The sequence below is a fragment of the Brachyistius frenatus genome, unplaced genomic scaffold (assembly GCF_029030835.1).
Source record: "Brachyistius frenatus isolate BFR_SWC_R1_liver_20210118 unplaced genomic scaffold, ASM2903083v1 Contig_30, whole genome shotgun sequence".
NCBI lineage: Eukaryota > Metazoa > Chordata > Actinopteri > Embiotocidae > Brachyistius > Brachyistius frenatus.
The window spans coordinates 4,243,682-4,262,341 of record NW_027210629.1 but is presented as its reverse complement, the minus strand read 5'-3'; the positions used below and the strand labels follow the sequence as shown (position 1 = coordinate 4,262,341).

At 38.8% G+C, this 18,660-nt stretch overlaps 2 protein-coding genes across 2 annotated transcripts; one reads left to right on the top strand and one right to left on the bottom strand.

The window, feature by feature from the left end:
* The first annotated feature begins 2,545 nt into the window (after positions 1 to 2,545).
* LOC138621497 (phospholipid phosphatase 1-like) lies at positions 2,546 to 9,207 on the top strand. Its single transcript, XM_069699618.1, has 7 exons — positions 2,546 to 2,606; positions 2,805 to 2,971; positions 5,568 to 5,719; positions 5,859 to 6,139; positions 7,231 to 7,288; positions 7,615 to 7,791; positions 8,296 to 9,207. Exons 1-7 carry the CDS (start codon positions 2,581 to 2,583, stop codon positions 8,419 to 8,421), a joined length of 987 nt encoding a protein of 328 aa, XP_069555719.1. The 5' UTR covers positions 2,546 to 2,580; the 3' UTR covers positions 8,422 to 9,207.
* A 3,054-nt stretch (positions 9,208 to 12,261) lies between these two features.
* Positions 12,262 to 16,753, bottom strand: LOC138621496 (ATP synthase subunit alpha, mitochondrial-like). The gene is made up of 11 exons (XM_069699617.1): positions 16,620 to 16,753; positions 16,086 to 16,161; positions 15,549 to 15,718; positions 15,130 to 15,303; positions 14,452 to 14,618; positions 14,027 to 14,327; positions 13,708 to 13,932; positions 13,504 to 13,611; positions 13,238 to 13,382; positions 12,965 to 13,115; positions 12,262 to 12,885 (listed from the first exon to the last, which is right to left on the bottom strand). Exons 1-11 carry the CDS (start codon positions 16,677 to 16,679, stop codon positions 12,807 to 12,809), a joined length of 1,656 nt encoding a protein of 551 aa, XP_069555718.1. The 5' UTR covers positions 16,680 to 16,753; the 3' UTR covers positions 12,262 to 12,806.
* Between the last annotated feature and the right edge of the window lie 1,907 nt (positions 16,754 to 18,660).

Here is an 18,660-nt window from a genome sequence, read left to right as displayed (position 1 = left end):
TATGTATATTATATGTATATTATATATATAGATATATACTGTAACGTATGTATATATATATATATATATGTTGACTGTGTTTATTGGTTTGTTGTATATAATATATATAGATATTTAATGTACTGTATATATACTGTATGTACTGTGCATTTTATATTTTATATTTTTTATTTTATTGCTTTTCTATTATATTATTCTATTCTATTATTATTTTATTCTATTGTTTCTATTATTGCTCCTGTATGTATGCTGTTGTGGCGAAAAAATTTCCCCTCGGGGATTAATAAAGTATATACCTACCTACCTACCTACCTAGTCTGTCTTTTCCTTCCCCCTATTCTCTATTTTTCAAAGGTGTTTTATGGACACAAACACAAGAGTACAAGAGAGGAATCACACCTTCAGTTCTTCTCTCTGTATCAGAGGAAGTCCTCCTGAGATTAAAATCTCTTTTTTTAAGGGAAACCTGGCCAAGATAGCACACCATTAAATTATAATATCGAACATTATAATCGCAGACATTATGTGAAGTTTTATTGCAACACACTGTATTTGTGAAAGCTTCCATTCAAATCCTGCTAACTTTCATATTAATAACAGAACAATTGAAGGGACAATTATGTACGAGTAGCCTACTTGTATAATCATAAGCTATGGCCTACCTCTACTTTTACCAAGGTAACATTTTCAATGGAGGGCTTATTGCTATTTATTAGTATTTATAACAGCTGTGTACTCAGTACTCAGTACTTCCACCAGAGTCCAACAATGAAAAACACCATCGTACAGTGATAAAAAAGTAACATCAACACCTTCCAGTATGTCACATCAAACTTTAAAAAAGCGCACAGGCTAAAGGTTAAAGATTGATTTATATCATTTGAACACCGTGAAAAACACGAGTGTTAATCCTGCACAGCTATATATGAGCAATATGCCCCATGATAAAACAGGAGACTCTCTTCAGTTACTTCTATTAATAGTGATGCTGCTTCACCTCATTACCTCTGTGGATGCACACAGGAGGGAGGTGCAGCTCTACATCGGCCGACGTCTGTCGTAGGTCAACGCAGGCACGCGATAGGCCCGAAACTCCTATTACCACTTCCCTGTCACGTGCTGCCTTCAAGTGCACCTCGGAAATTCAATAAAAAAGTGTGCTTCTGTTAGAAAAATGTCATACACTCTTGACAAACAGGACTTTACAGTCATTTCCACGAAGGTACCAGACGACAGTAATCAACAACACATACACACAAGTGGGCCAATAAACGAAAACGACCACAATCCAATTAGTCATTTTTTTATTGGGCTGTATTTTTTATTTTAAATAAATCTGCAGTCTATACATTTTATTCAAATAAATTGAAGATATAGCATACCACAGTTGAAACACTCAGTTTTTAAATAATCGATTACTGTCCATTGAGAGAAAATTAAATCAACAGCAGCATGACTTTTGACTTTATATTTCAGAAGTTATTTCTTCATACAAAACACATGAAAAGCTGAAGAAATATACTACAGCTGAAACGATTAGTCAGCGAATCAGTTAGTCAGTTGACAGAAAGATAATTAGTCACTGGTTAACTGTTTATGTCATTTGAAATGCAAACACACAAATGCTTCATGATTCCAGCTTCTCAAATAAAGAAATTGCCCAGCGCATTATCCATAAATAAAATAATAATGGTTGATAAATAAATGTATTAACACAGAGTATTTTTTTACTTTTAATACCTTTTATTTGCCTGATTATGTAGGCCTACGCTTTTACTTTAGTCACAATTTTGCATTACTTTGGCTTTTTTTATGTTGTAATAATATTTTTATTTCGCAAAGAATCTGAATAATCCCACAACTACCTTTTGATCAGGACATACAAAATTATTGATGCAGATTAAACAATTCAACTAGCTTTAAAAAAAACAAACATTAAAGTGCACCTTAATGCATTATTACTTATAATCCAATAAGATAACACTATTGCACCTTTCACCTTTCAGTAGCCTACTTTTGATATTTGAAAGACATTTCCTGTTAATATTTTTGAATTTGACAACAGACCTTTGTATTTTACATTTCATTGCAGTCATTTGTAGTTACAATCATTTTAGTCCATTTTAACAATAAAAAATCTGCCACGTTTTAAGTGTTTCCTGATTGCATCTGACTTTTTTAAAATTTTTATTTTGCATGTGCATTTTAATCTTTGCTTCTTTTTAACATTCAAATAAAAGACACTGAACCGGTAACCCACTAAAAACAATAATCATCAAATGAACCTATCAAGGTCAAACTGAAACACTTTAAGAAACCCAACCTTTAAACTTAATCCATCACCTTAAAATGGTTTTAACTTCTTCAGTGGTAATTGGTAAATGAATGAAGTTTAAACGTAAAAGAAAAAGGTAAAAGGATGGAATTTTATTGTGACCCTGTCAGCGTTTCGTCTTTTTTTCCGGGTGTCCGTGAAGGCAGCATTAATCACCCAGGGAGGAGCGCTTGTGTCCGAGTCTCCCTGTAATGTCTCATCTGAGGACAGGACGGTATTATGAGCTGAAGAAATCTCGCAGTGTTATGATGGTTTGTGAGCAGTTGAACGGGTGAGAAGCTCTTCACGTTTGTGGTGGTGTTTTTAGATTAGATTTAGCCTTTTAGTTGGAGTTAGAGTAGGCTATATTTGACTTTACTTCTTCTTTTCTTTTTTTTTTTCTTCTTTTTTTTAACTCCTTGGTAAATGTAGCTGCTCGCACAGTCCCAGGACAATGACACTGGTGTGTTTTGATTTTGTGCCGGAATAGCGAGACATATAGGCTGCGTCTCGTCTCTTCTAAAAGCAGCCTGAGCAGCCGGTGCGGGACATTTTTTACAAAGACAGACACCAGAAGAGGAAGAAGAAGGAGACGCAACATGTTTGAAGCTTCGGGGATTCCGCTCATACTGCTGGACATTACCTGTCTTATCCTCGGTATGCAAATCTAACTCCCTCTGCCTTTTAGCGTACCTCTGAATCCGTGTATTTACCTAGAATTGAAGCTACTTTAAGTTTTTTTTCCCATCAAACAGAAATTAAAAAACTGTTATATAATGGTTTTGTTCAAGCTGATCGTTTCAAATGATTTGCATAAATGCCATATAAATACTCTTAGGGAGGCTTGGGGTTCAGGGAACCTGGCAGGAAGATGGAAAAGGAGCAACAAAGTCCCACCCTGTGTGTTTTCTTTTCCCCAAGGAAAGCTGTATTTTTTTTAGCTCACTGTTTGGTCTGTGATCATAGCAGAGGCATGCAGGGCTGGTGAATGTTATGCCTCAGTGATCCTACAATACAAGACATTAAAATGAGCTATTAATCAGAGCTGAAATAAACCTAAACTTTTCACTGTCTGGGATACTCAGCTCAGTTAGCTGCCATGTTTGATCAGAGTAAATAGGTTTAGACACAGAGCTCCAGAAATCTTTTGTGATGAATTCATCTGTACTCCCATCTCTCTGCTTAGTTAGTGTCTTGTGGTCGGCTGTGCTGCTGACTGTACACCAGTCCTCTCATTTTGGAACTGAGCTGGCATCGTTTTCCTGTCCTGTTTCATCAGTCCACAGTCTGACATGAGTCTAGTTTATGATAAGTTATTATAAACTGTATGTTGTACAGTATGTGCACCAGTGCACTCCTGTCAATTCAATGGCGAAAGAAATATCCAAATCCTTTTTGTCAGTGAAACTGTCAAAACACAATTAAAACCCTGCATTTAAACTGTACCTAATAAAATCACAAAAATATCACAATTATAAAAAGTATGCATGCAGAAGAGCTTTATTATTATATCTCTTACTATTGGCTCATTGTTACTGGGGCATTAACAGCAACATTTTACCTTTGTAATTGGTTGAAGTGGACCTGGTTTTAACAACTTTGTTTAACCTGTAGGTTGTTTAATCTACAATATAATGAATGTTTACATTCATATTAATATGGCAAGTAATTAATGGCAGTTCTCAAATAAATGAAGGCAGTAAAAGTATAATATTTCTCTCAAAAATGTAAAGTATGAAGACAAAGGAGCATATAACAGCACTCAAGTAAGGTACAAGTATGGAAACATAAGTAGACTAGTTGAGTAAATGTACATATTAATGTCAGGCCCTTTCTACATTGTAAAAACCTGATATAAATACCCCATTAATATGTCTTCACATCACTAATTCTTTTCTTTTCTTTACGTATTCATTCACTGATATTTGAATCGTGTTTGCTATCTGTGAATATTATTAGTTATTTGTTTATATGATTACATTTTCTAGATCTCATTCTCAAACAGATGGAAATGTCAATGGACGCCCCACTGTTGATAAAGGTGGTGTGAAACATCATGTACACGATGTTTATAAATCCAGGACAAAGTCTGATACATGACTGACTGAACCAAGCCAAAACCTGCTGGTTAAATAAAGTTACCTCCAATGTTTTCTTCAGTGTCCGAAACCAAGGTGTCACATTTGATGTCTGTTAATTGTTGTAGTGATATTTAAATCACCGTTTAACTTTTTTGTGATACATTTTTAATTTCATTTTTCAACAGAGGCAAATTTTACAAACTTTTAATTCCACCAATAGAGAGAATGTGCCTTCAATAATTAAAGCATACAATCTAATCAAAAACAAAATGTGCACGCTATTATTAATTTTTCTTTTTAAAAAAAAATTGGATTGTTGGACATTATTAACAAAAATACTGCAGTGAAGAATGAAAAAAAAAATTCACTCTCCTCCTTTCTTGTTAATCTCCTTTGTAGGGGTAAGGCAGACTCATGCTACTTAAAGTTTCTCATGTTGTGAAAGATTAATTACATGGAAAGATCAGAATAATCCACGTATGTCATGAACAGCCACTTAAAATTGTTCCAGAATTTCAAAAGGCAGCAGTCTGTTTAATTTTCCCGGCAGTGACTGCATGATAACTCTTTCAGCGTAAAAGCATTGATGCCAGTGATCATACTTGGAAGAATGCCTGGTATTGCAATACAGTCTTCAGTTTAGCCAAGAGCCTTGTTTCAGCTTGGTTCGGTTATGTAATAACCGGATGAAACAAAGTGGGATGGGAACAAAGAATGTGTCACCAAAGCCAGTCAGGGCATGTTATATGTTTTATGTTGATGTTTCCTGAGCAGGAACATACCAGAGTATTTTCAGTCTGTCAATACCTTCACTGTTCCAGTACCTAAAGCTAAAATAAGATGTTTAGATTGTCTTGTTTTAATACTGTATGAGTTCTCATGCTTGTTTTTGCAATATTCTTCTGCAGTAAGTACAGGCCACAAGCATCTAAATCACTTATTGCGTGTGTTATTTTGTAACCCCCTTGTTGAAAGTTTATTTCCTCAAAGGGAAAATTCCTGTGTGACAACAGATCACGTTTCTTGTGACTAAATCTTAAGATCATAAGCATTATGTAATAGTAGCAGTGGCTCATCAGTCTGAGCTGCTTCTTACTGGGATGTAATTTTGATGAGACAAGATGAAATCTGTCAAGAAGGTTCCCTTTATCTGCCTCTCCTCATTTTCACAGTTGGACTTCCGTTTTTTATTCTTACTCCTCAACACAACCCTTTCAAACGGGGTTTCTTCTGCAACGATGAGTCAATTAGATATCCCCTCAAAGAGGACACCATATCCTACCAGCTGCTGGGAGGAGTCATGATCCCCTTCACTCTGATCGTGGTAAGTCAACAGTCCTCTTAAAATCTATGACCTTTAAATGTCACCGCAAAAAGAAGTTTGACTGCTCTGTTTGTCATCTCGCATTTGGTGTTCGTGTTTCACTATTTGCTTACTTATTGTTTGATGTCTTCTGTCACAGATCGTCTGTGGCGAGTGCCTTTCTGTTTACCTGTCCCGCATCAAGAACCAATCTTTGGGGACGAAGTATGTTTCTTGCATCTACAAAGCTGTGGGGAGCTATGTGTTCGGAGCTGCTGCCAGCCAGTCTCTGACTGACATTGCTAAGTACTCCATAGGTCGTCTGCGGCCACATTTCCTGGCTGTATGCAAACCAGCGTGGGATCGCATCAACTGCAAAGCAGGTGGATACATCGAGAACTTCACCTGCACGGGAGACAAGTTTCTGGTAGATGAAGCCAGGTAACGGTCCCAAATATGAACTAAATGAAAACACAGACGTCACTTTTGACTTTCATGTCCTTTGGCGAAATCTTGATGTTATAAAAATTGTGTAATAGTCGCAGTGGCTTTGCAGTACGTAGAACTTCTGAAGACAAGGTTATTCACTATTAGAAACTGACATCCGAATTGGAAAATGTATCTTGTATTTTCAAGCTGGCAATCCTTTGAAGTACAATGTGTAAAGTTTTTGAGAGCTCCGAGAAGTAGTTTTGACATCACTCGCCGTAGCAGCGTTTTGATGTTTGATGCAGGTCTAGTCCCTCCGTCGACAAAGAAGGTGGAAATAAATTTAAATAGCCGGACTTGGTTAGATTAGTCGACCTAGTTTGCCGTCTGTGCTAGAAACCGTTAACACCTGGCAGTATTATCTTTATTTATTATCTATTTGACGGTAGCACAAATTAGCACTATACATTTGTGGGAGGACAAACGGCGCCGCCATTCATAAAGAATAAGATGTTCAAATACTTACAGAAGTGGTACCAATGCGCGCTAAAGTGAAGTGTCGCCGCAGGTGTTTTTTACTGACGTTAACGTTATCATACCAGGCTAATGACTGGTATGATAACGTTAGCTTGCTGCGTTCAGCCTGCATTTAATCCTGATTGTGTAGGATTTGACTCCTGAAGCTCTTGTTGTGTCCTCGTCTGACTCTTTTCGTGGGATCTTTGTGACTTTTTGGAGCCCGGCCGACATTGTTGTAAGCTTAAGATGAGCCTCCGGCGGAGATAAGTAGGCGGGCCTGAACAGAAACAGGTGTACTGCTGTGCCCCCTGGGTAATGCAGTTTATTTTTGAGCCATTAGTAATCGCCCTGATAATCTGTTATGGAGAGGGCAGAAACGCTTGTGAGAAGTGCTGGTGCCAAAAAAACCAAAAACGTAAAATGTAGATGGGCCAGTACTGCGTGGCAGTAGGAACCGGCCTACTTTAAGCACTGGATTTCAACTATTCCTTGTTATGAATTTAAAATGTGAATTTGTGAGGAAAAGTCTCTTGATTTAGCTGATTATGCTGAATTTCATTATCACTGTTGTTTATGTTTCACAGACTGTCCTTCTTCTCTGGTCATTCATCCTTCTCTATGTACTGCATGCTGTTCCTTGTAGTAAGTACATGTTCTCCTCTTCAAAACTATTTAAAGCCTTAATCTGTTTTTCCTGTGGGGGGGGGGGTAGTGATGCTAACAATAGGGTTAACTCTTAATACAGCTCTGCTTTATCTGCTTTACTTTGCATACATAGGCTAATGCATTACAAATTGCTTTAAACTTTTTATGTTAGTTATTAGGCCTATAAATAACGTAACTCCTGTCAGCACCTCCTGTACTGTTAATAGGCCATTCATCTGGATAATATAATCTGTGTGCCTGGTGTGACCTCACATCTTTTTTGATCCTAGTTTTTACTCATGTCCTCTCTCTGACTGCTGTAGCTGTACATTCAAGCCAGACTGAAGTCAGAATGGGCGAGGCTTCTGCGTCCCACCATCCAGTTCTTCCTGATATCCACTGCACTGTATGTGGGTCTGTCCCGGGTGTCTGACTACAAACACCACTGGACTGATGTGCTCGCTGGCCTCCTGCAGGGGGGTTTAGTTGCTTTTTTCACAGTAAGTTTCATCTAAAGAGGAGGATAGGATAATGGCAAGACACCTGGTATTTTTGTTGTAGTATTTTTACAATATGCATTTGAAAATGCCAAATCATACATAAAGTTAATTTCTAAAAACAGGTTAAATCCCTGAAGATGTTTTCTACTTTTCCTCCTATGTATTTTTACGACGAAAAAAAAAAATCTCATACCATGACTGTCTTCTGCATCAGCTTGTTCCAGCTATTCAGTGAAGTTATCTGATGTTTACACAGTGAAATATTCAAACCAAGACTGTGTTTTTTAAGGCTCTCTGCTAAAAATCAGCCAGGCATATTTGGCATTTGGAAAACTTTTTTAATGATTGACTCACCAGTAAAAAATGGTCAAGGCCCTTGGCATTAAGAGATATAAGTGGAGGTCTGGTCTACTTTAATGATGTCAAAATACTTTTATTCACCATCACAGTACAGTTACAATAATTCAGTTGAGTGTGTTTTAATTGTGTTGCTGTTTTCTGCAGGTGTTCTGTGTCTCCAACTTCTTTGAACAGCCCGTGGAACCGGTGGTGTCACAGGAGGAAGAAGCCTCACACGCCAGTTTACAGGAAAACCCTTCCAATGGGAACCACTATGGCAGCACTAGCTGAACCTGAGGCCTCAAAGGCAAAACAGAGCGGGCCCTCCATTCCTTCAAACAGGCTTGAAACACATCAGTGGACTGCCACTCTTTGATATTAACAGCTGGCTGTTTGTAGGCATGCGTTGAACATGGTCGCCGCCACTGCATCCTGCAGGCTTTAGCTGCTACCTTTGGTGTGGTTGGTTAACTTTGATTACAGGAAGAAAAGTGCACCACAGAAGACAGTATTTGCATTTTTTTTTCTGAGATATAAAGAAGCAGAATTTTCTGCAGAGTTTTGGTTAAATCCAAACAGTTTATTATGGAGTGACAAAACAAAATACCGCATGTTGGGTTCCCCTTCGAAAAAGTTGCTTTTTTTTAAAGTGTGAACTTGTTGGAAATGTGGTTTCAAGTGTATATTGGTCTGATGTTGCCACCATGAATGAATGAAATTCCTTTTACCCAGAATATAATGAGCGTCTATGTGCGCACTGCAAGCAGGCTTGTAGGGGCCCGGTACCTGTGAATAAGAGAACCGAGACTGTCCTTAAAATGGAGACTGAACTCAGAAGTAATATATTTTATGCTCATTTTTGCCTTAGATATTTGCTGCTACCTGCGGTTAAATCACTTCCCTGATTTCATTTTATGCATAAAAAAATTCTATAATTTGATTCTTGTTTTGTTTTTTTATCATTTGTACAACGATTCTTAATTTTTTTGTCCACAAAGAAGCTTTAAACAGTATTGTTCTGCAGGGCAGTACTGAGAAAAAATGAGACAAATAAAACTTTGATACAAAGAAAGAAAATGTTTCCTGTGTGTTTTGTCTGTAGAAAATACAAGTCCAAAATGATGCAATTGAATGGTAAATGGTGAAAAGTCCAGTCTCTTTGCTGCAGTAGTGGCTGATTTGTCTTTTTTCAGTGGCCTGAATAAAAAGGCTGCACAGTGAGGTTTGTAGGCATCAGACTATGACTCAGAAACCCCAAAGTCTCAGACATGCAGTACTGAATCAAAGGCTTCCCCAAATACAACACTGCTGACTCCAATGTCTGTGTACATCGACCATAGAAACCACAAGTATGTAAAAGTATGCAGACTTCCTCACTGGATAAACATGTTCATCTGTTTTCCCAGTGGTATCATGGATATGGAGGGATTTACTGACAAAAACCTGAGTCGAAAACAGCCCTAGTTAAGTCTGGGAAAACCAGATTCTTTTAACAGCTATGATACGTCCTATTTGGCACTTTACAATACAAAAGTGCTTGAATACATAAACACATCCTCTTGCCAAAGACTATAATTCTAAGAAATTAAATCCCAAATTCAGGGGATAAGTTACATTGTCAATTTCTTCAATTCAATCTTGAAGTTACAATCTTGAAGAACCAGGTCTTGTTCTCTTTGGTGGCCTCAGACAGCTGTGTAAGAAAACCAGATTCTATAATCACAAATTGACAATATCAAAAAGCTATAGTAAATATATTATCTACAGATATCATCAGTTCAACAAAGACATCTGTGAAGAGATATCTGCCCCTATTTGTTTGGTCTCAGACTAAGCAACAGAAGGTTCAGCTACCGATGGAGGAGCGGTGATCAAACACTTTATCAACATTCATTTGTAAGTGTAGCCCTCATGCTAAACTGATCCCAGATCAGTCTGAAATGTCTACCTGAAGCTAAACTCCAGACTGTCATTGATAGGAATGTGCTGATGTGATCAATTTGAGAAATTCTTTCAGAGAAACTTACAACTGTCTTTCTTTTGATTAAACTCTATTAACCCAACAAATTTAATTTAGAGGCACAACAGTGCTTTCTTTGTTCACTGTTAAGACACAGGCTTTGCGAGAGAGAATATGAATAGGTGTTTTATACATTTCTTTCCAAACACTTACAATTGAAACTATACACATGTGCATGTGATGCAGGACAGGGTTTACAAATAGTTCATTCACAATACTGAAATGTTCTGAATATGATCTGATTGCAGCAAACTATGAAAAACGTCAACCCAACAGACGACTTGTATTGCTACTGTTTTCACAGGAAAATAATCACAAAGTATTCATGATTCCAAGTCTATTTGGCTACTGAAAAACTGCTCATCACTGCTGACCTATCATGTATGTTTCTTCACAGAGCTCTCTATTGTCATCACGCTGACCTTAAACAATAGTCCTTATTGACAGCAGCTCCATTCAATCTCTGTCACATGTCTGACTTTATCTTGCCAGGCAGTGATGCTGCTGGAGAAACAAGCAACTAAGAAAGCAGTGTGCAATGACAATGTTTCGAAACTAGTCATTAAAATAATGACAACCTCATACTGAGATCTTTCTGACTTCTGTGAGACAATAAGAAAACTGTGATGAGAAGCTCATGACAAAAGGAAGAAAATCCATTGTAAAACAAAGACACGAAGAGCAATAAATAATTTTTTAAATAATTAAGTTTCAGATGGAAATACCCAAAGAGAACAAAATGTTTTGCTGCAACAACTGCTCCACCTGTCCTCTCTTGTTCTTGTTCGAGAGGGAAAAACAAAAACACGGAAGTAGAAGAGAGCAAAAAAACAGAACAGGAAGAGAAAACTATATCAGCGTTTGCAAATGAGGTGTAACTGAAGCAGGGTCGGACTCTGAGTGATACGGCGGATAAGAGCTCTGAATCTCATCCCTCCTGGATGAGGAATGTGGTGGAGTAATGAGGCAGTAGAAATGTTGTTATTGTGCACATTAGCAGCCATTGTTTATGTTGATGAGAACTTTGACAAAATGTCAAGTTTCCTTGTCTTATTGGCGACAGAATTAATAATAATATTATAGAAAAAAAAGAAGAAAAAAAAAGAAACAATACAATATTCATGTAAAAAAAAAAATCAATTATGTAATATATTTAGGGTGTATTTGTGTCTGTAATTGCGTAAATTGAAAATGTTTGCTTTTTTCTTTTCCTTCCTCATAAAATGTAAATAATTTGATTAATAAGACGGAATAAAAGCAGTAAAATTGCAAATAAAGAGTAAAGACAGAGAGAGAATGGCTTATAAATCTCCTGCTCACATAGCATAAATAAAAGTTGAAAAAAAGTAATAACATTGTTAAACAAAATAACTGATTAAAAAAAACACTTCACTGAGCCTCAGGAGCTCAGTCTACTTTAAAGTATCTATGGCCACCTATTGGACATGAATGATACTGACCCTGCACAAAATGGTCCCTAAACTACAGAACCCTTTTCAAGTGTAAAATTGGTGCTGAAACAATGAGGCTGTTTTCACCTGGAATTATCAGTCTGTCCTGAGCCGCCCTGCGTGATTGGATCACAAGCAGCCAGCTTTAAGCTGTGTGTTCCCACCTGGCACCAACATGAATCTCTTAATGCGCCTCAAGTGACCACCTGCGATCGGATCTCATGTCCCCACTCTGCATGCAAATGAACATTTATATAAGTAAAGAGCAAGATGAGGTGATTAGGACAGAAATAACCAGAAACTTTCTTGGTGATTGATTAACCTTTGTCTTTTTTAGTTTTAGTTTCAAAACTTCTGAATCTTTTCCATTTCCAATTTGGTAGCTTTTCTATTTTTGTAACATCTTTTGGTTCAGAACAAAATAAGCCATTTGGAAGACATTGACTTTCACCTTGAAGAAAATCTGATGAGCATCTTTTACTTTACAAAATTATGAATAATTGCTAATGGAAGTGATCAAATGAATCCCTACACACCATCAGAGCTCATATTATTTCTCAAATGTAAAAGGCACATTAGTTATGGAATGTAATATTGAGGACAATCAAAACATTATAAATATTCTCACTGATCAGCAGACATAAGACAGGACAAATTGGATTTGAGTCGTGACGGTGTCACCGAGTTTATTACTGTAGTATCAAACATTTCATCCAATTTCACCCACAGTTGAGAAACTGGGCTTCCACATTACTTTTTACATACTTTGAAACCATTGAAGAGCAACAGATGTTTGTTGTTTGCCTTTTCATCTGCCCCATTAAATATAATGCTCCTATGAACAACTAATTACAGTAAACAGCAGAGTTCATGAATGTAGTATATGCAATGTCACATCTTAAGATATTGGTACACTGAAATACTTGAAAAAAAAAAACGTGGTGTGTTCAAAGTATTGTTTTTGTTCTCATGTAGGTTAAAACTCTTCTGTCACTGGTGAATTATGCTCAGAGCGAACCAACCCAAACACTGAACTCCCTGTAGTCGAGCGCACAATCAGAAGAGTTTTACAGCACAGCTGGGTTGTAAAATTTTATTTGGAGAAATCTGTACATGGAGGTTTTGATCTTCAGTGTGTTCACATATATAAGCTTAATGGGGACACAGACAGGAAGCTCACTGAAGATGAACACGAGTGCTATCCATTACTCAAAACTGGACAGGAAGGTCAGGACAATCTGCTTCAGTTTAGCATCTGATGCCTCTGAGATCTGGCCATCAGCCCTGAAACAGAAAGCAGGTCAGGTCAAATTGAGCCTTTTAAACCTGATGTTAACTAGTTCAAACATTAAAACTTTCTTACCTGATTGCGGAGAGCAGATCCTGGTGCTGGCTGAGGACGTGCTGCAGGAAAGCCTTCTCGAACTTTGTGATCTTGCTGGGCTCCATCTTGTCCAGGTGACCTCTGACACCAGCGTAGATGACTGTTACCTGCTCCTCAATGGCCATGGGACCTGGAGGACAAGTGAGAGACAGTTTGAATGTAATTCAGGACATACAGAACCAGCTTTGCGTTTCTATTCAACTTCTGGAGAAACAGAAATATATATTTTTTTTAAAACAGAAGTTGACATACAGTATTGTCCCTGCTTCAGCAGCTCAGTGAGCCTGACACCCCTGTTCAGGAGCTGCTGGGTGGCAGCATCCAGATCAGAACCGAACTGGGCAAAGGCAGCGACCTCACGGTACTGAGCCAGCTCCAGCTTCATGGTACCGGCAACCTACGGAGGTACAAAAAAAAAAAAAAAAAAAATTACAGATAAATAAAATATTAAAAAGCCAAATTAAAAGCAGAAAAAAAAAGTAAAGTAAAAAAAAACAAATCTCAGAGCTGAATGTTACCTGCTTCATGGCTTTGGTCTGAGCAGCAGAGCCGACTCTGGACACAGACAGACCCACATTGATAGCTGGGCGGATACCCTTGTAGAACAGCTCAGTCTCCAAGAAGATCTGCAGCAGACAGATGGAGAGACTCCATGTAAGAGTTTCATGTAAAATATGCGCAGATCACATCCAACAACAGCTGAGGACAACTGTGAGACAAACCTGTCCGTCTGTGATGGAGATGACGTTGGTGGGGATGTAGGCAGACACGTCGCCGGCCTGAGTCTCGATGACGGGCAGGGCAGTGAGGGAGCCACCGCCAAAGTTGTCGTTCATCTTGGCAGCTCTCTCCAGCAGACGGGAGTGCAGGTAGAACACATCACCGGGGTAGGCCTCGCGACCGGGAGGACGACGCAGCAGCAGGGACATCTGACGGTAGGCAACAGCCTGACGGGAGAGAGAACATACAATTTACCAAGGATGCCATATGAGTGCAGCACTCCTGTTTGTTTTAATTTCAATAGTGATCTGAAGCTCTCACCTGCTTTGACAGATCGTCATAAATGATGAGGGCGTGCTTGCCGTTGTCTCTGAAGTACTCTCCCATGGAGCAGCCAGAGTACGGGGCCAGGTACTGCAGGGGCGCAGCGTCGGAGGCGGTGGCAGAGACCACGATGGTGTACTTCATGGCATCGGCATCAGTCAGCCTCTTCACCAGCTGAGCCACGGTAGACCTCTTCTGACCGATGGCGACGTAGATGCAGTACAGCTTCTTCTTCTCATCAGTTCCTTCGTTGAAGCGCTTCTGGTTGATGATTGTGTCGATGGCAATGGCAGTTTTGCTGCAGTGAAATGCAAGAATATAACTTAAAAAATGTGACCCCCAAAGCAACGACTTCTCTTGATTAACAACCACTTTAAAACATTTTTTTAAATTTTTTTTTTAATCTGAGTTAGAATAACTACCCGGTCTGCCTGTCACCAATGATCAGCTCACGCTGGCCTCGGCCAATGGGCACCAGACTGTCCACAGCTTTGATTCCAGTCTGCATGGGCTCCCTCACGGAGATACGGGGGATGATACCAGGGGCCTTCAGACCCACACGCCTACGGATGCTGGAGCCCAGGGGACCCTAAGACAGGGAATATGCATTGGTAAGATTGACGGTCACATTAAGATGTTGAAAAGTATTAAAGGGTCAACAAATTATTCAATTTAATGTAAACAACTATATCATGCAATTTTGATTTTTTTTTTTTCTTCAAAAAAGATAGTCATGTTTTATTTGATAAATATTCACATAACAGCTATTCAGTGTTGACCTGACAGGTCCATGAGATAGAAGTGTGAGATTTGGTCATACTCAAGCTTCTTCTCCATGACACAACTTTATACTTACTATTTGGAGACAGGGCACACTGTGATTTGTGCTTATATTGTGAACTATTCTTATGTCGATTAACAGAAACTCTGGTTTGGAACAAATGGACAGATACAAATTCCAAAGTTAATTAATATGGTGATAAACAAGAGCTAGAACTAATTTAATGGCTCCAAGGCATGACTTGTATTTTAAAGAACAAATCTTAGTTTAATCCAAGCTTACTGATCGTAACTACAGAAATGACAATGTTTCTAATAACCTTTCCATCGATGGCGTTTCCCAGAGCGTCCACCACACGGCCGAGCAGCTCCACACCCACAGGAACGTCCACAATGGCACCAGTTCTCTTCACGATGTCACCCTCCTTGATCAGCTTGTCATTACCGAACACTACAACACCAACGTTGTCAGGCTCCAAATTCAGAGACATGCCCTGGACAACAAAAATGATTGCTTGTTAGAAGATTGATTAATATCTTATTTTTTTTGGAGGAGGGTGGGGGGGCACAGGCATGGTATAAATAAAGCTAAATTGAAGAAGAAAATCCCGAGTTCACTGCGAGTAAAATAAATCTCTACAATCATGATAAGTTTGTCTTTATTGTAGTGTTAAATCGGTGTTTCATCATAACCCTGGACAGAAATCTCCCGCACTTTAAAATGTCCTTTCAGACAAACCTTGAGACCAGAAGAGAATTCCACCATCTCTTCTGCCTGGACGTTCCTCAGCCCATACACTCTGGCAATACCGTCACCAATGGACAGCACGCGTCCTGTCTCTTCCAGGTCCGCAGAGGTGTCAGCGCCCAAGATTTTCTCCTCCAGGATTGAAGACACTTCGGCTGTGCCTGGTAAAGAGGAGACATTGCAGAGGCTTGAATAACGAAAAGGAAAAAAAACAAACACTTCATCTATTGGTGTTTATTTCAAAAATGAGGCAGAACACCGTGTCTCTAATTCCTCCAACATAAAAAAAAAAAAAAAAGAGTCAAAGTCAAACTAAGAAAAGTGTGATCCTAATATAAAACTAAATCACACCCAGTATTATAGGGGTTTAATACTGTGATGTATCTTCACAGACACCTGTCAACCTTTGGAAACATAAGATCAATGACCTTCATCGGTCGCCTTTGCGAGATGACCTACAAGAAAGACAAAAAAAAACAAACCAAAAAAAGGTCAAAGTGTCTGTCGTGCTGTTTTTGACCGTCTCACCTGTCTTCTGCAGCCATGGTCTGTGTGTGTGGAGACGGTTGACCCCAATGCAGGCGACCGGCAAAGTCTTGGACACCTGGATTCAACGACAGGAGGATTTAATTACACATTCATTACAAACTGAAGTTCAAAACAGGTATCGCAGCGACGATTTAAGGGTGCAGGCGTTGAAAGCTCAGACGACGTGCGCCGTCGGGCTTCCTGACCTTCAGAGCGTGGTTGGTTGAACGGCCCGTTAGCTCGCGTGCTAACTTTAGCGCTGCCGGACGGGGAGGACCGTCGTTTTCCACAAGGGCAACTTCGATAAAACACGTTTAATCAATCGATTTCAACAGATTCACCCAACAAAGGGGGGGGGGTTGGATTAGTAACGCGCAGAAGACGCATTCACGACCCCCCCCTCCCGGTGACAGGCTGGTGAGCCAGCGGCCTGCGGCGTTAACGTTACCCTTCACGCTTTTCGAGCCGATATTAAATAAACTTTGCAGCATCATCCGCACCGGGACTGAAGGCGCTTTTCCTTTGAATACTTACAAAACCAGCCCTCCTGGGCAGGCTTCTGGCCAAAGCTGCTGCAACTCTAACGGATAGCATTTTCTCGGGTTGCTGATGACCTGTCCTCCACCACTAGCGGTTCCGACCTGCCTGTAAGTGAACGTAATGGCAGAACGGACTCTTCTTCTATCTGTGAGGGGAAAAAAAAAAGAAGAATCCTGCTGTAATACTCAGCTCTGCCCCCTGTCGTCTCGGGGATAATACTGACCGCAGTGTTTCCATTCAAAAATATTATTTTGGACAAAACTTGTCTTTATTTCACAGTATAAATGCGTACACGCGGATGGACAAAAATATTACAAACACCGATACAATAGTTATATTGTAAAGTACAACAGCAAACAGCTGAAAATTCAAGAGCTTTGTAAAAGTTGAAATCAGTGCGGGGATGTTGTATTGGTCTGGTGTGCCTGATAAAGTGGCCCGCGAGTGTATATAAACAAAGATAAAATAGTGCATGGCAATCATTCAAAGAGTAATTAAGAAGTAGAAAAAACAACAACCCTGAATAAAATAAAAATGGTAAAGACAGATTTTAATCTGAGGATTCAAGAGCGTTGACATAAATTCCTCAAATTACTTAATACTACTTAATTCGTAGTATATTTTTTCTTTGTCTTTAGATTTGTGTAAATTCTGAAAACAATATAGCAGATTAGAGTAATAGAATGAACAATCCTCGTATACTGTATTAACAATGTTAACTCCTTTTTAAACATACAAAAAACAAATGCAGCAGTAAAGAGATTTATAAAATGAACTAATATCAAGATTAAGCTTTGTCATGTAATGCATCATGTTTGTGATCCGGTTGTGTCTGAGGCAATATATGTTCTTCTAGCATGTACAGTACGGTACAAAGTTACTTTTTCATGGAAAAAACACAAGACCTGAAGTCTGCAATTCTTTGATGAAGGAAGAAAACATTTTCCGATAGTCACATGGATTATGGAAGCTATTTGAATGGGACACGTATATCTTTAAATATTATACATTCAAATGTTTTCATTGGGCAGACACTTTTATTTGAGACAACACACAAATGAACAGCAACAAACAGGTTACAGTATGAGCAACATGGACAGGTATAGTTAGTCCTAGCTCCAAGCTGAATTAATTGTTTTAGTTCAAATATCCTATTTTAAATTAGTGTAACTGCCAGCAGGGTATTTGATGACATTTCAAGTTCTTTTCACCAAGTCTGAGATATGGTGGATGTCACAAACTCCCGATACCTTCGAAGTGTGCATTTTTTGCTCCATAGTGACATTTAAACCCCAAAATAATGTTTCCTAAAAAGACTAAAAGCTTGGATGCATTTTGTTCCTCTGAGTTCTATAGTACAAACTATCGTGTGCATGCAGCGCACGATTTAACAAGTATGTACTCCTATAGTTATTTACTGTTATTATGCCATTTTATTCTGAAACAGTGTTACTTTGCTCTGTGAAAGTGCCACTGTAATCTTTTACTACTGCTGCCTTACTTATTTTCTAATGATGACAAAAATGGTAGAGAAAATACCATTTTGGTGTAAATGCACTCGATTGTAGTTGTAGGCCTATCTTAAAAAGGGTTTGAATTCTGAGACTTTGTCCTTTCAAACAATGTATAATTTGGCTGATAATTTGGGGGCATTGCCAAAGGGAGTTTTTTACTCGGCCCATGCGTCATCAGATTGATACATCCGGGAACTTTTGGAGGAAAACAACAACCTTTCCCATATAATTAATTGTAATAGCAGTACAAAACCAAACTATTAGGAAACCACCAAAGTTAAATCAGGCCTAATTTATAGGCTAAATGATCCAAAGACGCCCTCGCAAGTAAATATAGGCTATGTCCACTCTGCCTGCCATAAAACACACTAGATATAATGAAAACTTTATTTGTGACCCTTCAACAGTCCTTTCAGTCTCCTGGCTGGCCTCACTCAGTGTCCTCCGCCGACAGCAAATTACCAGTGAAATATTTTACAGGATCTTTTTTTTTTCGGACATATCGGGAAATAAATGAAGCA